Source organism: Anopheles bellator, chromosome 2 (genome assembly GCF_943735745.2).
Source record: "Anopheles bellator chromosome 2, idAnoBellAS_SP24_06.2, whole genome shotgun sequence".
Lineage (NCBI taxonomy): Eukaryota > Metazoa > Arthropoda > Insecta > Diptera > Culicidae > Anopheles > Anopheles bellator.
Window position 1 is genome coordinate 47,315,280 of NC_071286.1, and position 20,240 is coordinate 47,335,519.

The 20,240-nt window shown below is 39.0% G+C and overlaps 2 protein-coding genes across 2 annotated transcripts; one reads left to right on the forward strand and one right to left on the reverse strand.

Annotated features, from left to right (window-relative positions):
* The first annotated feature begins 241 nt into the window (after positions 1–241).
* LOC131206908 (UDP-glucosyltransferase 2) lies at positions 242–13,797 on the forward strand. The gene is made up of 7 exons (XM_058199503.1): positions 242–318; positions 7,652–7,820; positions 8,787–8,970; positions 11,172–11,468; positions 12,454–13,118; positions 13,188–13,310; positions 13,671–13,797. The coding sequence occupies exons 2-7, from the start codon at positions 7,678–7,680 to the stop codon at positions 13,795–13,797; spliced, it is 1,539 nt and encodes a 512-aa protein (XP_058055486.1). The 5' UTR covers positions 242–318; positions 7,652–7,677.
* Positions 13,798–16,087: 2,290 nt separating this feature from the next.
* On the reverse strand, positions 16,088–19,066 carry LOC131212038 (sensory neuron membrane protein 1). The gene is made up of 7 exons (XM_058205759.1): positions 18,926–19,066; positions 18,292–18,449; positions 17,363–17,759; positions 16,996–17,292; positions 16,717–16,920; positions 16,453–16,631; positions 16,088–16,382 (listed from the first exon to the last, which is right to left on the reverse strand). The coding sequence occupies exons 1-7, from the start codon at positions 19,043–19,045 to the stop codon at positions 16,097–16,099; spliced, it is 1,641 nt and encodes a 546-aa protein (XP_058061742.1). The 5' UTR covers positions 19,046–19,066; the 3' UTR covers positions 16,088–16,096.
* Positions 19,067–20,240: the final 1,174 nt, after the last annotated feature.

Here is a 20,240-nt window from a genome sequence, read left to right on the forward strand (position 1 = left end):
TCGGCGCTCCTCATTGCCTACACAGGTTGCGCCGGAGGCCTACTTCCCGCGATTTGCAAATCAACCGGCGACGGGGCGCGAGACTCGACTTGGCCGGTTTGCTCGGTGCGCGCTGGCGTAATCCGTTCGTGAGCGTTGGTTGGCGCGTGAGGTGAAAACTCTCACTTTTGCTGGTGCTGGTTGGTCTTGTTTGTTTGGCCCCTGCGATACGCTACCGGGCGTCTGGAGCGCCCCCGATTCGGCAATTTTGAGGAGCCCACATCGATCGAGAGAATTTCTTTCGAAAGAGATAGACAGAGACAGAGAAAGAAAGAGAATGTAAGTATTAGAAACATATTTTTACGACGATTAATATGCTACCCCACACAGCTGGAACCAACCTAAGACCACGGGGCGCCGCACCATCCCGGTACCGAGTGAGACAGCAGAAACGCAAGCGCCACGCAATATCCAGAAGAGCAGGGATAGAGTGGGAGAGAGAGAGAGAGAGCGGTCAAATCGTTATTCACCATCGCATTACGAGGTGATGTTATTTAATCTTCGATCGTCGCATCTCCAGCAACTGTGGGCTTCTCCGTTGAATGCAACGCGTGCCGGCCTGGGAGTTTATGCTGTGCATTGATGCTGGCGATTGATGCTGGTGAGCATGATGCTCTTGCGTTTGCGCAGGCGCCTGTTCTGCTGGTGCCTGGCGGCGGGGCTTAAGCTTTTTGGAAATGTTGTTTCCCCCGCGTGCTCTTTATTGCACGCTCAGTGTGGCACGACCACAGTGTGAAGCCACACGATTGCGAGTAAGTGAATAAGGTTGTGTAATTGCATCGCACATGGTTTTTTTTTATTTCTCGTTTGTTACCTCTCCGTCCGTGTCTGCGTTTTGTGTGCCTTCACTACACGGCCAGGCCGGCATCTTTGGCATCAGCAAACGAACGTGGCGACCGGGAACTGCTTGGCACAGTTTGCAGTGAAATGGTGCCGCGCGAAATGGGAAACTAAACATAAAAGAAAACATCATACGCAGTGTTGCTGCGTGGTGCGTCATGGACTTTTGCGGAGATGTAATTCAATCGTTGTCTGATTCCTCGAAGGTGGCTGTATGATGGGAAGTTTATTTACTTTGGGTGCGTATTTATGCTCTGGGTGCTCTTTTGGTTGCGATAGTATGGAATATGGCAGCACGGAGTATGATTAACCTTTTAAGCAATCTATAGAGAACTACGCCACCTACTCGCGTTGTGTGATAATTCGAGGCTTCAGTGTCATAAGCGCTATCCTTAGACTGCTACCAAGTTGCGAGATGTGGAATATTGGCGGGCACTTTGAATCCAAAATAAGCTAGAACCGTTTCCGATTGATTCCGCATGACGAAGGACAAGTGTGTTCAAATAATTTACATAAACGAATTGCTCGCCAACGTGCACTGTACGTATTGCGAGTCAATTAGTCAGACATCATTTCCTAAGCCTCAATGGTCCATTGTTTTGGGGACTAATGCGTTTCAACTGCAGATTTACATTTTTCCCGAAACGATGCATGCAATAATCAGATTTGGAATTAATTGCCCATTTCGCCGAAAAGGGCCGTTGGATGAAACACGCGGTACGCACGTATACTGTGGCAAGGATTAATTCTAACGTGAAGGATACGCGAGGGTCAGGCTATCATGTTTAATAACCGGTATTGTAACAACCTGATAGATATTGTATAGTGATCAGTCTGTAGGTTGGCGAATCGCTAAACAATTCAAAACATTATGTGTAATTTTGCATAATAACATGCCCAAAGCGCTATGTAGTGTTGTCAACTTCTTATTCAATTTATCGGGTCGCAAAATCAAAGGACGGAACTAGTAGAATGGCTATTAATTTAGATTAATAGTGATTTGAATTAATGTTATCGGTATAGATAAAACAATCTGTGGTTGCATTCTCTGCATTCAGTATGTATTAGGGTATGCTATTAAGAGATCCCCTTTCAAAAGAGCAAAAGCAAATAAAACATTATCGTTATTGTTTGAACTTTTTAAAACATGCGCTGAAGGGCAATCAGATCGCAGATCGAAGGTTGTTTGAAAGTATTTTCGATAACAAAGTTGAGCGTTTCAGAACCATCTACTCTGATAGTACGCTTGCATTCTGAATGACAATAAAGAACTAACACGGATTTAGTCAATTTACGAGCAGTTTTGCTCCATTTCGCGACTGTTTACTTGAACACCATACTACTGTTGTGTTCATCTTTTGCGATCTTCAAGGATCTGCGACGAATTGACAAAACAGAAAAGGAACGCTCGTTAAACATAAGGCCATGGTGTGGGAGGAAGTATTTTGCGGAGGATCAGATGAATGAGAACAAGCAAGCGAAAATGGTGTTTTGTGTCGAGTATCCAAGGTCAGACTGGGCAAATCAAAGCCCCGAAACACCCGAACGAGGAAAAGCACACTGACTGTCAGTCGATTCGGGTCAAGGATAAATTCACCAACCACCACGTGATCTGCGCCGCGTTCAGCCCTCGAGGCTAGCTTCTCTGAGCCTGAGGCCGATGGCTGCGGGGGGATGGGCGGCTGCTGCGCTGTTCCTTTCCTTCTCCGCGAACCCAAGACTCATCGTGGCAGATAATTCGCAAGTGACAAATGCCTCAACATCCCGTCGGGCTTTTAAGTTGCGTAACTTTCGCAATTGTAAAACGCGCGTAAATTACTGGCCGGCGAAATTATGAGTTGGTTTTTTACGCATATTCAGTGGACTTTATGATTCATTCACTGCCTTGGGGTGTTAGCATTCTGCTGGAGACGATGGAAATGAGATGTTTGTTTGTGTGCCGCATAGATGACACAAATTAGAACTGCTCATCAACATTAAAACCTAAAGTAGTATAACAGAGCAGTTGGCTACTACTACGTACACTCTTTATAAGTAGAAAAAATACGTATGGAAATATAAACTGTAGTAGTGGATGTGTCAACCTCATAGGAGTACACTGTTTGTAGTGAAAGGGTATTCTGATGTCCACCTTTGCTGTAAGAGCTGAATGTTCTCGCTTTTATGCTACCTGACCAGTCGCCCTTGCTTTCCAAGAAAGCTGCTACAAGATATCCTTCATCGCACTCGATAAACATACTTGACCGAAATTTGCTTTGCTTGTTTTTAGTTTTATAAGTTCATAAAACTTTTGTTCTGTTTTATGTTAATTTTTTCGTGCGCCTTTTCGCTAATATGACACAATGTAAAGCATAGGAAGAAACATGTAACCAACAACTGAAATATAAAAGCGTTTTTTCTCTTACTGTAATTTGAATGACGATGTATTTATATTTCCCTTTGGTTTGGAAATTTGGTAATTCATTGTAATGCTTTGGCATAATAGACTTTTATTCTGTTCGTCCCAATATTATGACTTAAAAAAGACAACAGCAGTCGAGTTAAAGGTTAAAGCGCGTTGACTAGAGCAAGCGAAATCAATGATAGAGGGTTGACAAACTGCGATACAGGCCTTTAATATTTCAATGCTATTGACATTTCCGTAACAACTCAGCATTTATTCTATGAAATGGATCCCTTTTATGTGTGAACAAATTTTGCTTATTTCGGTTGTGATGATACACAAAACCAAACTTCGAATTTCAGAAATTAAACCGTTGTACCAAAACACAACAAGACCAAATTAAAATATATTTAGTGACTGAACTTTGCTTCCATACCCAAAAACCATAATAATAAGTTTCAAAAGTAAAATTAACACTCATAAATTTCGTGCCCCTAAAGATATCCAATTTGAATACTACATTTTTCCGGATTTTGTTATGATGGCGCTTCCAAATATTTTTTTAATACAAACCCCATCTTCCTGTTTTGAGACAAAGCTTCATTTTTGCATATAATTGTTATGAGTGTTTTTATTCGCATGCAAACTTTTTTTTCCGTCATTTTGAACTAACAATTAATTTGGTTTTTGCAGATGGCAATACTCCGGGTATGTTGAAAATATCTTAAAATTTCACTACAAAATAGTTGGTCAGTTTGTCAGTTGGATGCTTAAAATTATACCTTTTTTTTGTATATCTTTTGTTTGGTTATTGATTTAGCATTACAACATCGTTTAAAGAGAACTAATGATTTGGCATCAGTTTTGCTCCTCAACTCAACTATGCGTTTATTTTCTACATAGTTACAAATGAATATTATAGTATTTTTGCAGTGTAGACTAATGAAATATTGTAGTACATCGCAATGAAGAACCATTTAAGAATTTAATTTAATTTTTAGTAAATGCCTTAATTCATGAAACTAGCTTTTACGCTAACCTACGTTGCCTACGTATGAGGCAACAACTTTAAATATTATGGAATATTTTTCAATATTTTTGTTTCAAAAGTGGAAAGTCATTGCATGGTCTGTCATGCGGAACACCTCAATAACGTGTTTTAAATCAGCTGTTCCACCAGCAGCCTACAGCGAAGATTCCTGCCAGCAACAATACTACGAAACATCGCGGTTACGCCTTTCGCCGTGTCGAAGAGAAATTTGACGACATCGGAACAAACTCCGGAAAGAAAACGAAAACAAAATCTGACCTAACAACAACCCCTCGAAACCGGTTTAATCGTTCAATAGGAACTCAGTTATGTTGCATGCAGCCATTCGCGAGTAAATGGCTTCGCGAAGCGCTTTGAGTGAAAAGAGTCCATTCATTTCTCTGCAGTTGCTGGTAGGACAAGGTTAAACAGTGAACCGAAGATCTGCAACGACAGTTGTAGTGCAGTCTGTTGTGCACTGTGACTGTTGAACCGTTCGACCGCCAATCCACCTTATTGTTGGATGGATGAGTAGCATTGCTTGGGTACCACTTACCTGAAAATTGATACGTCTGTTCGGCAAACATCCATGATGTCCGAATGTGATATCCAAACATCGTGGCGACAGTTTCTTCACTCCATTTTCCAATACAGATTTACAAATCTTGATCATTCAACTTTTAACTGATGTGCATCGCACAGAAGTTCAAGGTCTTTGCAGGGTGCAAAACTGACCGCACACTATTGCGATAATATCATAAGTTACAGAAACTGGTATTGGCTAGCATCAGTAAACAAGTATTAAGACTGAGTGCATCTGTGACAAGTAATCCTTTCATAACTAAAGACTCCAAAATTTAAACCAAAACCGGTTGAGGTCAGTGATACAGTGTTTACATCACTCTGACAGTGAGTCATTGCGTAGCGTGTGTAATTGCATGCAGTCGGGAAAAAACATGGTGGTAGACAGATTTTTGGGTCAGTTGAAAGGAGTATGCAGTTTATGGTACGATTTTTCTTTGAGTTTGGAAAACTTCCTACATCTTATCGTTGCAAGGATCATTAAATATAAAACTTGTTTGCGCTTCCAACAAGCACACGAAACCAGGCAGCATAATATTGCACACGAAACCATTTTTGGGTAAAGATGCTCAAAAGTCTTTGACGGATTGAATTGAGGGAAAATGAAATTGTCTTGTGCTATATTCCTTCGTTAGCTTTAGAAGTTTCAGACTATCGTCAGACTTCGTCATCTTTGGGGTGTATTTGAGTAGCACACTATTGCTTCTGCCTAATGCTTCAGCATCTAATGTTTGTATATCTGGGGATAACGAGGTACAGGTAAAAGACCAGCTTCCGGTAAAACCAGCTACAGGTAAAAGACCAGTCGTTAAAGATTTCATTTCACTGGAGGAATACAAACAATCTTTGATTTTATTGCACTCAGCACTTGTAAAAGGCTATGATAGTAAATCAGAAATCGTTTTTCTATTACTGTGAACAAGGCCAAGTTTTATGTTTGCTCTTACAGACATTTAGTGGTGTTTCCAACGACTCATTTTGATAAATGTGAATGTGTTAAAATACACTTTCAATGAGAGGTACTAAAATTAAGTCCTGCTTGATTGTTGTGTTTGTTATTGTCATTGTCAATCCACGTTTTCATTAATTCTTACTCTTAAATGAAGACTTAGTCGATTACTCTTACTTAACAGTTTACTCGATTTTACTCGTACAGGTGTTACTTATGTGAGTACACAGAACCATCTCAACTGATGCGCACGTTTGTTAAGTACGTTCTCTTTAAATTGGATCCGTCTTTTATTAAACATCGTTCAACAATCTAAATGTTTTTAAAATTACTTTCCAAATTTGCGTGTGTGAACAATGTCGGTGATTTATAAAGGAGGATGGACAAGTCGTTTAAGGAAAGAACACCAAATGTGTTGAAGCCACAAAGGGGGTTTTTGATAGGTCGCGGTACAGACTTTTCGAGGTTTGGAAAATCTTAGTTTCTTTTAGTTTTTCATATCTTCTCAACCGAAGGTCGTGAAACATTCCACTGTAATTCTTTTATGTTATTTCTTTTCTTACGACGCAGGTACGAAGCAGGTTTTCAGAAACCTGCATATTCTCAAACGGTACATGACTACAACCATTATTCAAGCCATAGTTGAGCTCTAAGGAAGCTCACCTTATGTTCCATGTCGTAAGGTTAGCATTAATATCAGCTGCCGCCTGTTCGTTTGATTTTGCCAATTCACCTATAATGGTTGGGTTCATCATTTGAGGACAGGGTTTACTAGTTTCTCTTGTCACAGTTACTATTTATTACTACCAACTGGTGGGGGACGTTTTGCAATACGAAAACCAACTTATCGGTAGATCTGAGCAAATCAAGGGCCGACGGCGCATCAAGCCGCGTGCTGAAAATTGTTGTGCAATTGCGTTTAGCTATTTTTGTACTTTTAAAAATGGAGGCCACTTATCTATTGGCCTCTTCTAGAAAATGGACGTTGGTATGAGCAACCAGTTTCTATGCATTAGGAATTTATGCTTTTTTGTTGTTGTTATGACTATAGTAATTTTTACACAACTTTTTTAATGCTTGGATTGAATTTCATTTCGTGAGGATAAGAGTTTATATTTGTTATCGCTGATCTACCATTCGTAGTTCGTTCGTATATTATTGCGAATTAATTTACTGGTTAGAACAAATTGTATTACAATGTCTAACAATTGCTGTACAATTTTGGGCGATTTTCGATGACGAATTGGAAACAAAGACCCTAATATCAAGTTAATTGACTGCACAACGCATTTAAACCGCTCGACGACATGTAACATTTATCATTACCTTATTTATAAATAATTGTCCGTCAATTTCAACTAAAAATCGTTGGAGCGTGAGAGAGACAGGGAGGCTCAGAGACATCAGCACAGAGACGAATTCTATGTTTAAAGCTACGGCTAATCGGTCCATTAAAAAAAATATTCCCATATATCAAATTCACATCACAAGAGCTTAACGGCGTGTTTCAAAATTGTACCAATTTGTTTGAGTTCAAATTTAACCAGACACAGCTTATTATTTTAAATACTCTGCCACACAATAAACATCATCATTTTGAAGGTCTTATCAACATGTTTGATAAAAATTTGATTGATAAAAATAGTACTTTTCTCTACCAGTTGTGATTGCGAACGTAATGTAAAAGACATTAGACATCAACAAAAATCAAAGATTAATCGAATATTTTGGGTACCGTATCAATTAACCGTACCTATCGTATCTGATTGTTATTTTAACACGTGCAATAAAAAACTAATATTTTCTTACGCATGCTTTTTATTGCTAGCAACACCATCCCGAAAAGCTGCCACGATGGAATTGCGGATGGTCCTTTTAGCCACCGGGCTGCTGGCTACGTCACTCTGTTCGGGGTCCGACATTCTCATGATTACGATGGGTGGTACCAAATCACACAAAATTCCATTCTTGGAACTTGCCAAAGGTCTTATTCCAAGGTATGTATTGCAGTGCAATTGAGTAGAAAACAAAAAGGTAAGAATTTTACTTTAGTATCCCTACTAACTCAATGTAACAGTGTAACGGAAACATATACTTCGCGCTGTACAACTGCAGCGCGATTGGATTACTGGATTAGGTTCATCCAGTACGGTTGAAGGCGTCACCGATACGCAAGCACGTGTTCTGCATGATACGAATCGTAATCCTTTAACAAACGTTTGGAACAAAAAAGCCACTAATGATTGTAACGAACTTTCCCCTTATGGCGATGGCGACTGTCTCTGACGGGTAACTGTTACACGCTGTCCCTCCACGTGGCTTGATTCATTTAGGTAACCGTGAGTCAAAACAAGACTGTGACAGGTTTTCGCCAGAGTTCCAAGTAAAAATCCCCTTAGCTTGTTAGCATCTGCAGCATCCAAACGTAACCAAAAGAGTGCAGAAGAAACTATCAGGATATTTTTTTTGTTACAACCCGATTCCAATTAGCTCTCCGACCACAGGCTAGTTTCAGTCAGTCAGTTTCTTATGCACATTGTCAAATGGAAGGCAGTTTTATAGGCAAAGTAATTAAGCTGCGTAAATTATGCATGCCAAGAAACATATTGAATCGGCCGTTTATCTGTATTGACATGGAGAGTAGAGCGTATCGCGTTCTAGATAGTTGTAGCGAAGCCTGAAAGCGTTATGAAATCCAGGAACTCATTCTAGAAACATTCAGTATTCATTTTCAGCTCCAAAAATTGAGAAAAATTGTTTGTAATACTTATTGGTAACTGAACAAAGCGATAACGCAGTGTTTTGATACTGTCCTGTTTAATTGATTGACCGTACCAATAGAAATGTCTGCTGTAAACATCTCTGTAACTTATTTAATTTATATTGTAACAGCAAACGGGACAATCGGGAAGCATACAGTTTTATATCCAAATCGATTATCACTTTCTCAATTCTGTTTGCAGAGGACATAATATCACCTTCCTGAACGGATTTCCGGCGGATTTCACCTTGAACGGTTTGCAAGAGGTTACACCCTCCGGCCTTGTAGAGTATATCAGGAACTACACAAACTGGGATCTGCTTGGTGCACGAATGCGAGGAGATTGGCCGCTCTCGGTTTGGGATGTTTTCCGTTTCCCATTTCAGGTAAGTGTGGTAAAACGTAATGAACTCCTCCATCGTCGGGCAAGGTAAGACGCGCCAACAATGGGTTCTTCGTTCTTTTGGTCTGGCTACTTCTACTGCTGATGCTATTGATTACTGATTGAGTGAAGAATTATTTGTGATAATTATATTTTGTTATTAATGTACATCACAAAGTTGATTATGCTTAAAGTTGCACGAATAAAGACACAATTTTCGTATTTTTGAAAAGTTTTTAAAAATGTATTTTGTGGCCAATTGGCAAATATGATTGCCACTATTTGCAATTTTTAAAGTCCGTGGAAAGGAATTTGGTGCAGTAGTACAAAATCTTCCGAACAGAAACATCCAGGTATATAAAGCTTTACAATCCACGGTCTTCGTAATGCATGTTTCTTGGAAGCCATTTGCCACAACACTAGAATTCTTTATTTGACTCGTTGCATTCATCTTTAGCAACGAAGGAAATCCAATAGATATTAGTAGCGATCAAGTAATCAGTAACACTAATGTTCAATATAAAGGAAAGAGATTTCAAAAGCGCTTTGAGACTCGCACACTGTTTGCTAGTATTTTGAGTGAAGATAATACTTGCCAGAAATACTAACCCCAGTAATGTGAACAAAAAAGTTTCATTGCTCATCGGTTGTTTCGGACTGAAACAGTAGGGCAAAGTTATCACAAGAAACTCGAAACAAGTCACAATGTGTTGGGTTGGGAGAGTGTATTTTATACGCTTTCAACATCCATCTACTCGCATCTGAACAAACAATCTGGCCCATGGTATGGCGTGTAATATGTATTACCATTCTCAAAGTATGCACAGACATATACACGACACAGACATATTTACGGAATTCGAAATTGTTCTCCGTTAGAGGTATAATTAAGAAAACATGAAGCTGCCAGAAATAATGCAAACGAAGACGCTATTTGGCTTGCATGATGCTTTGAAGTTCGTTCTTTACAGTAAACAACCAAAACGAAATATTTATTTTTTATTCGGCTGCACTGTTATAAATCTTGTGTACATACTACTTTTTTAAATGACCAAACGCAAAAACTGCATTAGAAATCATTGTCGGAATATTCGTAATCGTCCCGAATGGGCTGCGTAGCGTAATCGCAGAAGTGCTGTGGTGTGCAAGGACCTCCGGAATATAGTCGAACAAATCCTTTCACACAGTAACATTCTGCAAAGCAACGCCCGCCACAGTCGACAACCGATCCATGACAGGTTAATTGATAGCACGGTCCACAGCAACGAAACTCCTCATTCGCGGGACACGTTTCTACAAAAAGGTTCCGAATTCAGTTATTAATCATTCAGTGGTGTATTCAGAAGGACTATTTACTCAAAGCAACGCATCGCTCTGCCTTATCGTTTGGTAGGACTTCCATTGCAACTTGTTCCACATCTTCGTCCACAACACTTTCCATGAACACAGGCTCTATTGTCGTCGCTAGAGAAATGGTCAAGAGAAACACTACGGAATTCATTATTTCGTCTGTACTAAGCACTCACGTCGATGCACTCGTTAGAGAGCGTTTGGTTGGTGTGCTCTTGGTCTCACCTTTTTATTGAATTTTCCCATAGTAACCGTACTATGCTAAATTATGAAATCAATTTCTGGTTCAAACGACAACCTCCGATAGAGCAAATATTGTTCAATCGGCAGTTGGGCTAGAAACAGGCTCAACTCTACAGCACAGCTCTTCTGTTTGCTTAAAATTTCATTTCCACGTATCGGTTAGAAAGAGAAAAAGCTTCTTCATTCAGAAATGCTGCAGCATAATAATATTGGTTTGCTATTCATGCTACGCAATAGAAAAAACAGAAGAACCGAAAATGGAAGTTCGACAATTGATGCAACTGAAAGAACGGAAGACATACAAACTTAAAGCTTTCGCTAAATAAGCCTGATTTTATTAGATACTGTTACATTACTATGCACTTAAGCACTGCAATTTTAACTCAATGCGATATTTGGTTTTTACTTGGAATCAAGGCACGAAGAAGCGTTGTTATGTTTGGGAAAGAATTGGCGTAATTAGCGCCCAAAAATAACACGTTTAACCAATATTGATTGGGTTTTATGACATTAAAGCATTTTTTATTGTTGCAGAAAAAAATAGTTACAGAAAAAAACTTTCAAACGGTACGAGCGATTTATGCTATTACGATGGTTTTCTTTTCGTTTCAGGTCTGTGATGCTACGCTTGAGGATAAAGAAACTCTTGATTTGTTGGGGCGCAAGTTTGACCTGTTGATTTTGGACGGAGCATTTCCCGAATGTGCGCTTGGCTTAGTGTATCGCCTCGGAGTCCCATTTATGTACATCAATACCGTTGGATTCTACACAGGAACCTTGTCCCTTGCTGGCAACCCGACACCCTACTCGACGACACCCGTGTTTTATCGACCTCTAACAGACGACATGAACTTCTACGAACGGATTTCAAATGCACTGTTCACTGCATTTACACAGTTACTTTATATCGTGAGTCTTTGATCAATCATGTTGTTTATATAAAAAAAGGAAACTTTTTTTTTTAATTGCTGTTTTAAATAATAATGTAACAAAATGAAATTGATGGCATACGTTGAGTGCCAAAAATTATTTTATGCAATATAATCATGTAACTATATAAGAGTAACTACAATAGGATTTAGATTTTTTCATAATGCTTAAATTTATAACAGGGGCTTTGATTAACAAATCTACGAAGAAGCACAGGTACCGTTTTTTCTCTCTATCTCAAAGTTTTTTTTCACTTTGCCACTTCACTGAGATGAAAAACTTATTTTTTATTGCAAAATGTTTCTTCACTTTTTTGCATACATTTTAAAAAGTACAGTAAAAAATCGGAAAGAAAGAAAGAGAAAAAGAGAAAGTGTAAAGGTCGTAGAGTGAAATAAGACATGGTTACACGCCCTTGGCCATCTTCCCAGTTATCCTTGAGGGCTAATTGCAGCAAATAAAAAGGTGCGTGTTCGACATAAAGTTACTCCTAATGTGTGACCTTGTCGCCAGCGCTGCAGTAACCCGTTCCACTCGCGCCATATACATCTTGTTTGACTTGGTCCAGTTTCGGATTTAAACTACGTAAATGCATCGTAATTACCATCATATCGGAGTCATGGGCCCTACGTTTATCAAGGTTCGACGCTTGTTGTGCCCACCCTTGGGCAGCAGTTGGTTACCGTGACATCTTTTAATTTCAAATCTCAGTCCTGCTCGACCTGCATTTGCTACTATCACATGCTTTTGATCAAGGTTGTGGAAAACCTCTCTACAATATGACAGCCAGTGCATCTCAACGCGAGAACATTTTAGTTGTGAAACGACTAACAGAACACTCATTGTTGGTAGTAGTAAAAGAGTTTGTTTTTAGGATCCTTAGATCTGCGCCCTTGAATTACTGGCTCCTACTGGCTGAAACAAAACTATACATAGATCAACTTCACTACTTTTCCTTTCGTAGCCTACAATGCTTACACTACAACTAATGGTTCAGAGGCACCTTGGCTCGGATGTGCCCATTACTTGGAACCTAGCGCGCAATGTGAGCTTTATACTGCAAAACGGTCACACTACCGTCACCTATCCAAGACCGCTTCTGCCGAATGTAGCCGAAATCGCTTGTATCCACTGCAAACCTTCGTTGCCGCTACCAAAAGACCTGGATGACTTCATATCAGGCGCGGGCGAGTCCGGATTCATCTACGTGTCAATGGGGTCTTCCGTAAAAGCAGTCAACATGCCGGATCATCTGCGCAAGCTGCTGATACAAACATTCGCGCGGTTGCCGTATCGTGTACTGTGGAAGTATGAAGCTAGCACAGCCTTACTCACAGATCTGCCGTCAAATGTGAAGATCGGCGGATGGCTCCCACAACAAGACATCCTGGGGCACCGCAAGTTGCGCGCGTTCGTTACTCACGGTGGCCTGCTGAGTATGTTTGAGTCGGTGTATCACGGAATACCGGTAGTAACGATGCCTGTATTCTGTGATCATGACTCCAACGCGGCCAAAGCTGTGGCCGATGGATATGCTGTTAAACTGGACCTAGAAACGCTTACGAGCGAAAAGCTGGTCCGAGCAATACACAAAGTCATTCACGATCCGAAGTACCGGAAGGCAGCTAAGTAGGTGTCTGAAATGAAATTTGAAGAAGTTTAATGGAGTTTATAAAAATTGTTCTCCAATTTTCACAGATATCGCCAAATGTTACTGAAAGACCAAAGATCTACGCCGTTAGAAACCGCTGTTTACTGGACTGAATATGTTATCCGACATAATGGTGCTTATCATCTGCAGAGCCCATCACGCAATTTGAAGTGAGTTCAGTAAAAGTAAAATTAATTAAATTTTTTCATACACCAAATAAAAGCATGTTTAGCTATTCTAATATCCCTACTATCACTGTTAAAAGTACCACTTTCGTTATTGCTATCTCAACGGTTAGAATGGGACAGAAGGCTCATATTTTTGTATTAAACTTGACAATCGGTAGACGTTCCGTGTGATGAGCTCACATATATAACAAATGGTCACAGTTCGCTACTTGTAGGTTATTAATATTATAAATAATAACAAATCTAGGAACATAAGTCGTTTTTCGTTATCGTTATTATCTAGAGTATTTGTTACCTCATTATTCTAAGTCGTTGTGTTTTGTGTTTTTTTTTCTTTCACAGCTTCTTCCAATATTACTGTTTGGATCAAATCGTGCTGTTTATCGGTGTTGTTTATGTAATTCGTGCAATGACCCGCATCAACCTAAAGCCTAGAATAATAAGGCTAGCAAAGGAAAAATTACATTAGGCGACCTTGTACTTGAACTTTAAAAAATGAGAATGAATGGAAGCGGCAAGCAGAGTGCTCCAAGAGCTATCATCTATGCAAAACTGTTACAAAAAATGTTCTATGACGATAAACGCGTAAGACATAAGCTTATTCGGGGGTTAAATTCATACTTAACTTGAATGGCAAAACCGTTGAACAATTGATACAATTGTATTGGTACAATAGACAGTATTGAGATAATGTTCAAAACATTTAATGAACGTGAAAACAAAACATACCTTCCTCCAGTATGTTAAATGGGGAAAGATGCTCTCATGTCGATAAATGCGAAATGTTCATCGATCGTTTGTACGAGCAACACAAAATATTGAATGAGCATAATATTAGAAGAATAGGAACAATATTCAAATAGACACATATGCTGTTTCTGTTTGATTAACCAAATCAGAATTTGGTAGCGATCATCATGCAACGACATCTAATAAGAATACATTGATTTCATTCTTCGACTAGTAGCACTAATGCACGTTTTAATTCATTAGGGTTTCTTTTGAGAACATTAGACTATTACGATTACATTTTCGTTGTGCGTGTATTAAAACAATAATTAAAACAATGCTAAAAGTAGGAAAGTGTATTAAAAAGTACACCAAATGGAGAATAGTTTTAGTAACAACGTTGATAGAAAATTTATTTATTGGTACGGGAACACTGGGGTAAACTAGGGGTGATAATTTTTGTTGTGTTGTCTTGAAATGGTACAGTAAAACGAAGTCGATAACTTAAAACAGGGTTCTTCAAGAATCTTGATCTACGCGGATTCATCCTTTACATAGCGCATTCTTCCTTGGATGGTAATCAATAAATAGTGTACATACAATACTTGTAAACTTAAAGTTTAAGGGGAAATCTAATAAATTATCCTAAATCGTAACATCAGGTGGTCAATTCAATCAATGTCATTTATCTGAAGTTCAAATTTGATAGTTGAAAAGAACTATATTAAGAACGATGTTAACAGTCGATAATAAACACTCATATCATATCGATAAAAAATAATTAGATGGAAATTATTTTGCAATTATTCGTACAGTATCAGTTGATTATTATACCATACCCGTATTGTGTAATGTTCACATAAACAGAACATTTCTGTTAATTCAAACATTTTTGTAGTATAACTGAACGGAAATATTTCAAACAGGTGCTAAGGATTGCATACATCTCGGCGCGATCAGATTCGGCTGAGAGCCAAGCCAACTGCTATTTTCTTTTATCCCCGAACAAAAAAGTCAATCATATTCCCCATACTGAGACGAAATATCTGAGAACGAATTGACGATAACTATCAATCTCTTTTATTAAATTAAATTGAAATTTGATTACATGTAATTGGTTCTTTTGGTTTGCAGTGCTGCCTCAGTTTTCGGAGTTATTCCAACCAATTAAGTTTTTTCAAATTTGCGTTCAAATTCATTTTATCTGTGCATAGCTTTTGTGACCATGTACCGCACCTTTCAAAACTGATCCAAAACTGACACGATGAGTACGATGCAAACGAGTTTTGGAGAGATGAAATCACATTATGCTGAAAGCATCTTTTATAAGAACAATCGATCAATTCACAATAAATCAATACAAACTAAATAGTCTTTTACTATTGAAAAAATCAAATTTTACAAGAATGCGGAATTTACAAAGAAATGGGTCTGTCGACAAAAAACCTTACGTTTTTTTTATGAGCCTGTTAACCTTTCGAAAGGAATCTGGTACTCGCAAATTGGTCACATTTTCTCATATGCTCATCAAAATTTCAAATTTTCCAAAAAACAATAATGTTATACAATACGGAAACCACCACAAGGGTGTTCAAATATGAACTTTGGCCCCTTGTTATTTGTAAAACCATGCAGGGACATATTTACCAGTTGATCCAAAAAAGGTCGTCCCACAATCCTTTAAGCGAATATTGAAGGTTGAGCATACAAATATTGAAGAATGTTCGGAACTTTTCGGCCTGGAGGCAAATGTAAATTGGAATACTTTCCAAGGCGTGCCTATAAAAACTTGGACTTGTCTTGATTGCAAGTTTATGTTAAAAATATATCTATATTTTTCTAGTGATTTATTTCGTAAGGTCCGAATTAAAGCCAAATTGAAATTCCACGATGAATTTTTGGTCATATCGATGCCCAAAGAAATGGTTTGTATATACTGTTATATGAAACCATTTGAGTGTACCGGTGATGTAAGCCGCAGCATTTATCAAGCAGGTGCCGAAGTGTGTGTCCGTCGAATGGATGCCGCTTCAAAATTGTTAATATCGCTCATGCTGCACTTCGATTGTTGATTTTTTTGGGACTTTTTCTAGACCTTCAATAAGGGCAGGAATATTTTTTCCAAGAGTAGCATCCATCACTTTTCCGTTATCCGATTCGTGGGCGTTTGCCGATGTTGGAACTGTACCCGTCGTGGACGCATTGTACGGCGTAACGTTTGTAGTTTTTTGGTCTTTGCGGAAATGCATATAGGCTGACGCGATTGCTCCTACAGTACCGAAAACGATGGTGAGCCATTTTACTGTTGCGTTGAACTTAAGACCTCTGGAAATTGAATCAAAAATGCCACAGTATAAGAACCGCTTCCGTTGAGGGATACAGTTTTGACACGTACAAGAACAATTGATATTTTAGCTGGTTGGTCCATGTTTTGTTCAGCGACGCACCTTCCTCGGCCCAAAACATTGGTAACACCACTTGGGGTAACTGGTCAAACAATTCGTGCCCGTGAATGGGACCGAAATCCATGCTGAACTGTAAACGTTTCGCTGCTGATACCGGGCTTCCCGTGAACTGTAAAAAAAGCCATAGTTCTGCGTTTATCGTCCGTGGTTTTGATCACTGGACCCCGTTGACGCGACCACTTCATGTAACTTACTAGTTCGAAATGTATGTACACATCGTGATCGTCTTTGTTCGGTTCCAGTCCATCCACGGCTTGAATGAGTTTCGGATCGGCTCCATAAAAGTGCGGCTTGGAAGCAATAATTGGTCCACCGAGGCACGGTGATAAGTCCATCGTTCCTTTCGGAGGACAATCATCGGGTGGGTCGCGACAAAAACAATGATTGTGGGGCTCGTTCTGAAATTATGTTTTACTCTTAAATGCCGTTTCCGTTGTATCATTAGCAATTGCTTTTTGTTTCGTAGCTAATACCTTAAGATCTCCAAAGTCAAGCTCGAAATAACTCATGGGCAGCCCTGCATATTTGGATTTGTGTACATAGTGGGCACCGATAGAGCGGCATATTTCCGGCGACCAAGCCCAGAGTTTATCCTGCTTGGAGAGAAATGGGGGAAAGATGGTCGAGTCCGTGCCAATGTACTGGTTGCACTCATCTCCATCCCAGATATCCATTTCCGGTTCATCATTGTACGAAATCACCCGACCCACATCGCGAATGTTCTTTGCGCCTCGGTAAACAACCCACCTGCCCGCATCAGTGTGATTGCGCTGCCAGTTGTCATCAGGACATAATTTGTGAAATTCAATCTCCATTGCATTTAATTTGATAGCTTCTTACCAATCCGAACAAGGAAAACTTAAAGTGCGTCTCGTTGTGCGGGCTAAGCGCTCCCTCAGAGTCCATGCCACTGCAGAGCGCTTTAGCGGCGAAGTCGTGACTGCTACAGTCGATTAGTATACCGTCGAATAGTAGATCCATGATGCGCACCTTCAGAAACGCTGATTCCAACGGCTCGAACATGATATTGACGCCTTTTGTCACTAGTGGCATCATTGCTTCACGGTCGCGTTGTACACTTAGTAGAACGCTCATCATCAGTGGATGCGGAACTGTGACGATTTCATCGCCAGTCAGAGCAGACAGGTCCGGGCGAAAAATCCATGTATTGCGCAATGTGAACGTAAGTGTATCCTCCTCTTCATTGTCGACGGTGTCAAACTTTTCTTTCCATTCTCTGCTCAGGAGATGTACAAAAGTTAGAGCCATATCGTTTGTCGTGTAAAATTATATTGAATAAAATTATATTTCTTCCGGTATTTTTGCTGGTCGTTTCTATAATCCTCAATATCATTTTGATTGGTAAAATAAATCACCATACAACTTCACACAATTTTTTGGTTAATTTTTAGCATTATGGTAACTTTGTAGTTCAACAGTTCAATGATTCAATGGTTCTGGTTCAATGGTTCAATGATTAATTAGCGGTCTTTAACTTGGACAAGTATACTCATCCACGAGCATACGAGAACTTCATCCTGAATAGAACTATACGTATACTTAAAAATCAACATAATGTTAGCTCATTGCCATAGGTGCAGCAGCAATAATACAAATAAACATTTAGGATAGCTACTCGATTGTATTAAAGGGTCTTTTGCTTGGTCATATTTTTATAATTAAACTTTAAGCAGATCCGATGAAAATTATGGTGCATGAAATTCATAGACGAACAAACTAATGTGCAAATAAGATAGATTTATACTTACTCAAAATATAAAGGACCAACATCTTTTACTCTTGGTTTTCCACCACGCATAACTTGCTCTGGATTAGTCACGTTGAATATGTGCAACTTGAAGTCCAAGGGAAAAGGAATTTTTTCGAACATACCTCGCATCTGAGTTCCTGGCTTCAACAGAACATTCTGAAAACCATTCATTTAAATTTACTGTTTAAGTTGAGCTACCGTTTAACACGTTTAAGTCAACGAATATCTTACACTATACTTAGAGGTCTATACTGTCTCTTGTTTCGTTTTAGAGTGTCTATCAGCTCAAAATTGTCTGAATAATATCAAAAATAAAAAATCTACAATTATAAAAGTGGTACGAAATTTTTATACGACAGTTCAAATTAGAGTGCCAAAGTTGGTCAATTGTTTTGTAATGGTATAAAAGAAAAATGAAGCAACATTTATTGTAATGGTTATGGTAAATTTGTTAAAAAACAGCTCGATGGCCAGTTTGTGTCAAACCATTTTTACCAAATGAAAATAACGATCAGTAAACAGAATTTTCAACAGTCATTGATCGGAAAGACAGCAGGATAGGATAGGATAGGATCTATAGAGTTCTTCTAAAGGACCTTCAGGAACGCCGTTGTAGTGTAAATACGACATACCTGTTTTATCATGAATCGAAGTATTGCTGGGAAAATTCCGTAGCTGAACACTATTCCACCGATAAGAATACAAACACAAATCATTCCTATCTTTTTAAAATTTCGTTCTTTGAAATCCATGTTGATGTACTTTTTTTGAACCGCTTCAGTAGTTTGATCTTTGGCAGCGTCTTAAATATTGTATGCCTAGTTAACACAGTAGTTAACAGTATTAGTTTCCTGTTCTATCAATTCGAAACTAGATTCATCATCTTTTTCGTTTGTTCTTTATGTTAAGTCAAATAGTTAGTTTTTTCTTATGCACACTTAAGTTAAATTTTTTTTATTTTCAAATCATCCCGTTTCAGATATAATTCGCTCCCGAAGTATTTGGGGTAATGATGGCGATGCACAGCTTGATAATGTTATCGCCTTTTCAATTTACTAAACATGATTTTCTCGAACGTCAGTGTTCAACTGTTCATAACAATTAGGAACTATTACTGGTTGCACCATGCCACTCGATCACGTTCGTCACCGTCAACTACTTAACGACAACTGATCGGAACAACCCTAAGCGAAGCTTTTCAGAACCTTGACATCCACTCAAAGATGTGGGATCGATTGATTCGCAAAATCTGTTTTCCAATATCATCCACTTACGGTGTGCTGGTAACGATGATCCAGTATTTTTGCAACTACTCAACCGAAGGTAAAGCTGAGCAGGTGGGACCAAGTGTGAATCAAATAATGATGGAGAAACAAGGCGGGGAAATACCATCATGCGTTTTCCCACTATCAGTCTTGCAAATCGTTGTACCCTTTTGCTTCCCTCCAGTAGTGCAGATTTGCTATCGATTTCATATCTGAAAAATGTTCAAGAGCTTGCAAAGGATTTTTACCTCCTGGCGGTAACAGCTGGGAAACAATCCTACTGAAGCATTGGTCAGTGCGAAAGTAGAAATAAGTAATGATAATTGTGGGTAATTAGCACAAACCTTTTCATGGACGTGGTGTGGAACACATCATGGCCACAACGAAGCCGGTGATACACGTAACGTTTGCTAGTATACTTTTGAAATTTGAATTTAGAATTATGCTTAACTTTGTTGTTTAACACATGTGGGGAAATGCACATACATGTTCAAAACAAAATACGTACAATGTGAACACCACTGCACTGTATTGAGAACAATGTTACAAAAACGGAGATTTTTTAATAAAATAGCGAAAAGGAATACCGAAAGGCTAAATTAAATATTCAATTTGAAGTTGGTGGTGCTTTATTTTCTAATACTTCCTACAAATTAAACTTTGCGGAGCTTAACGTGCTTCG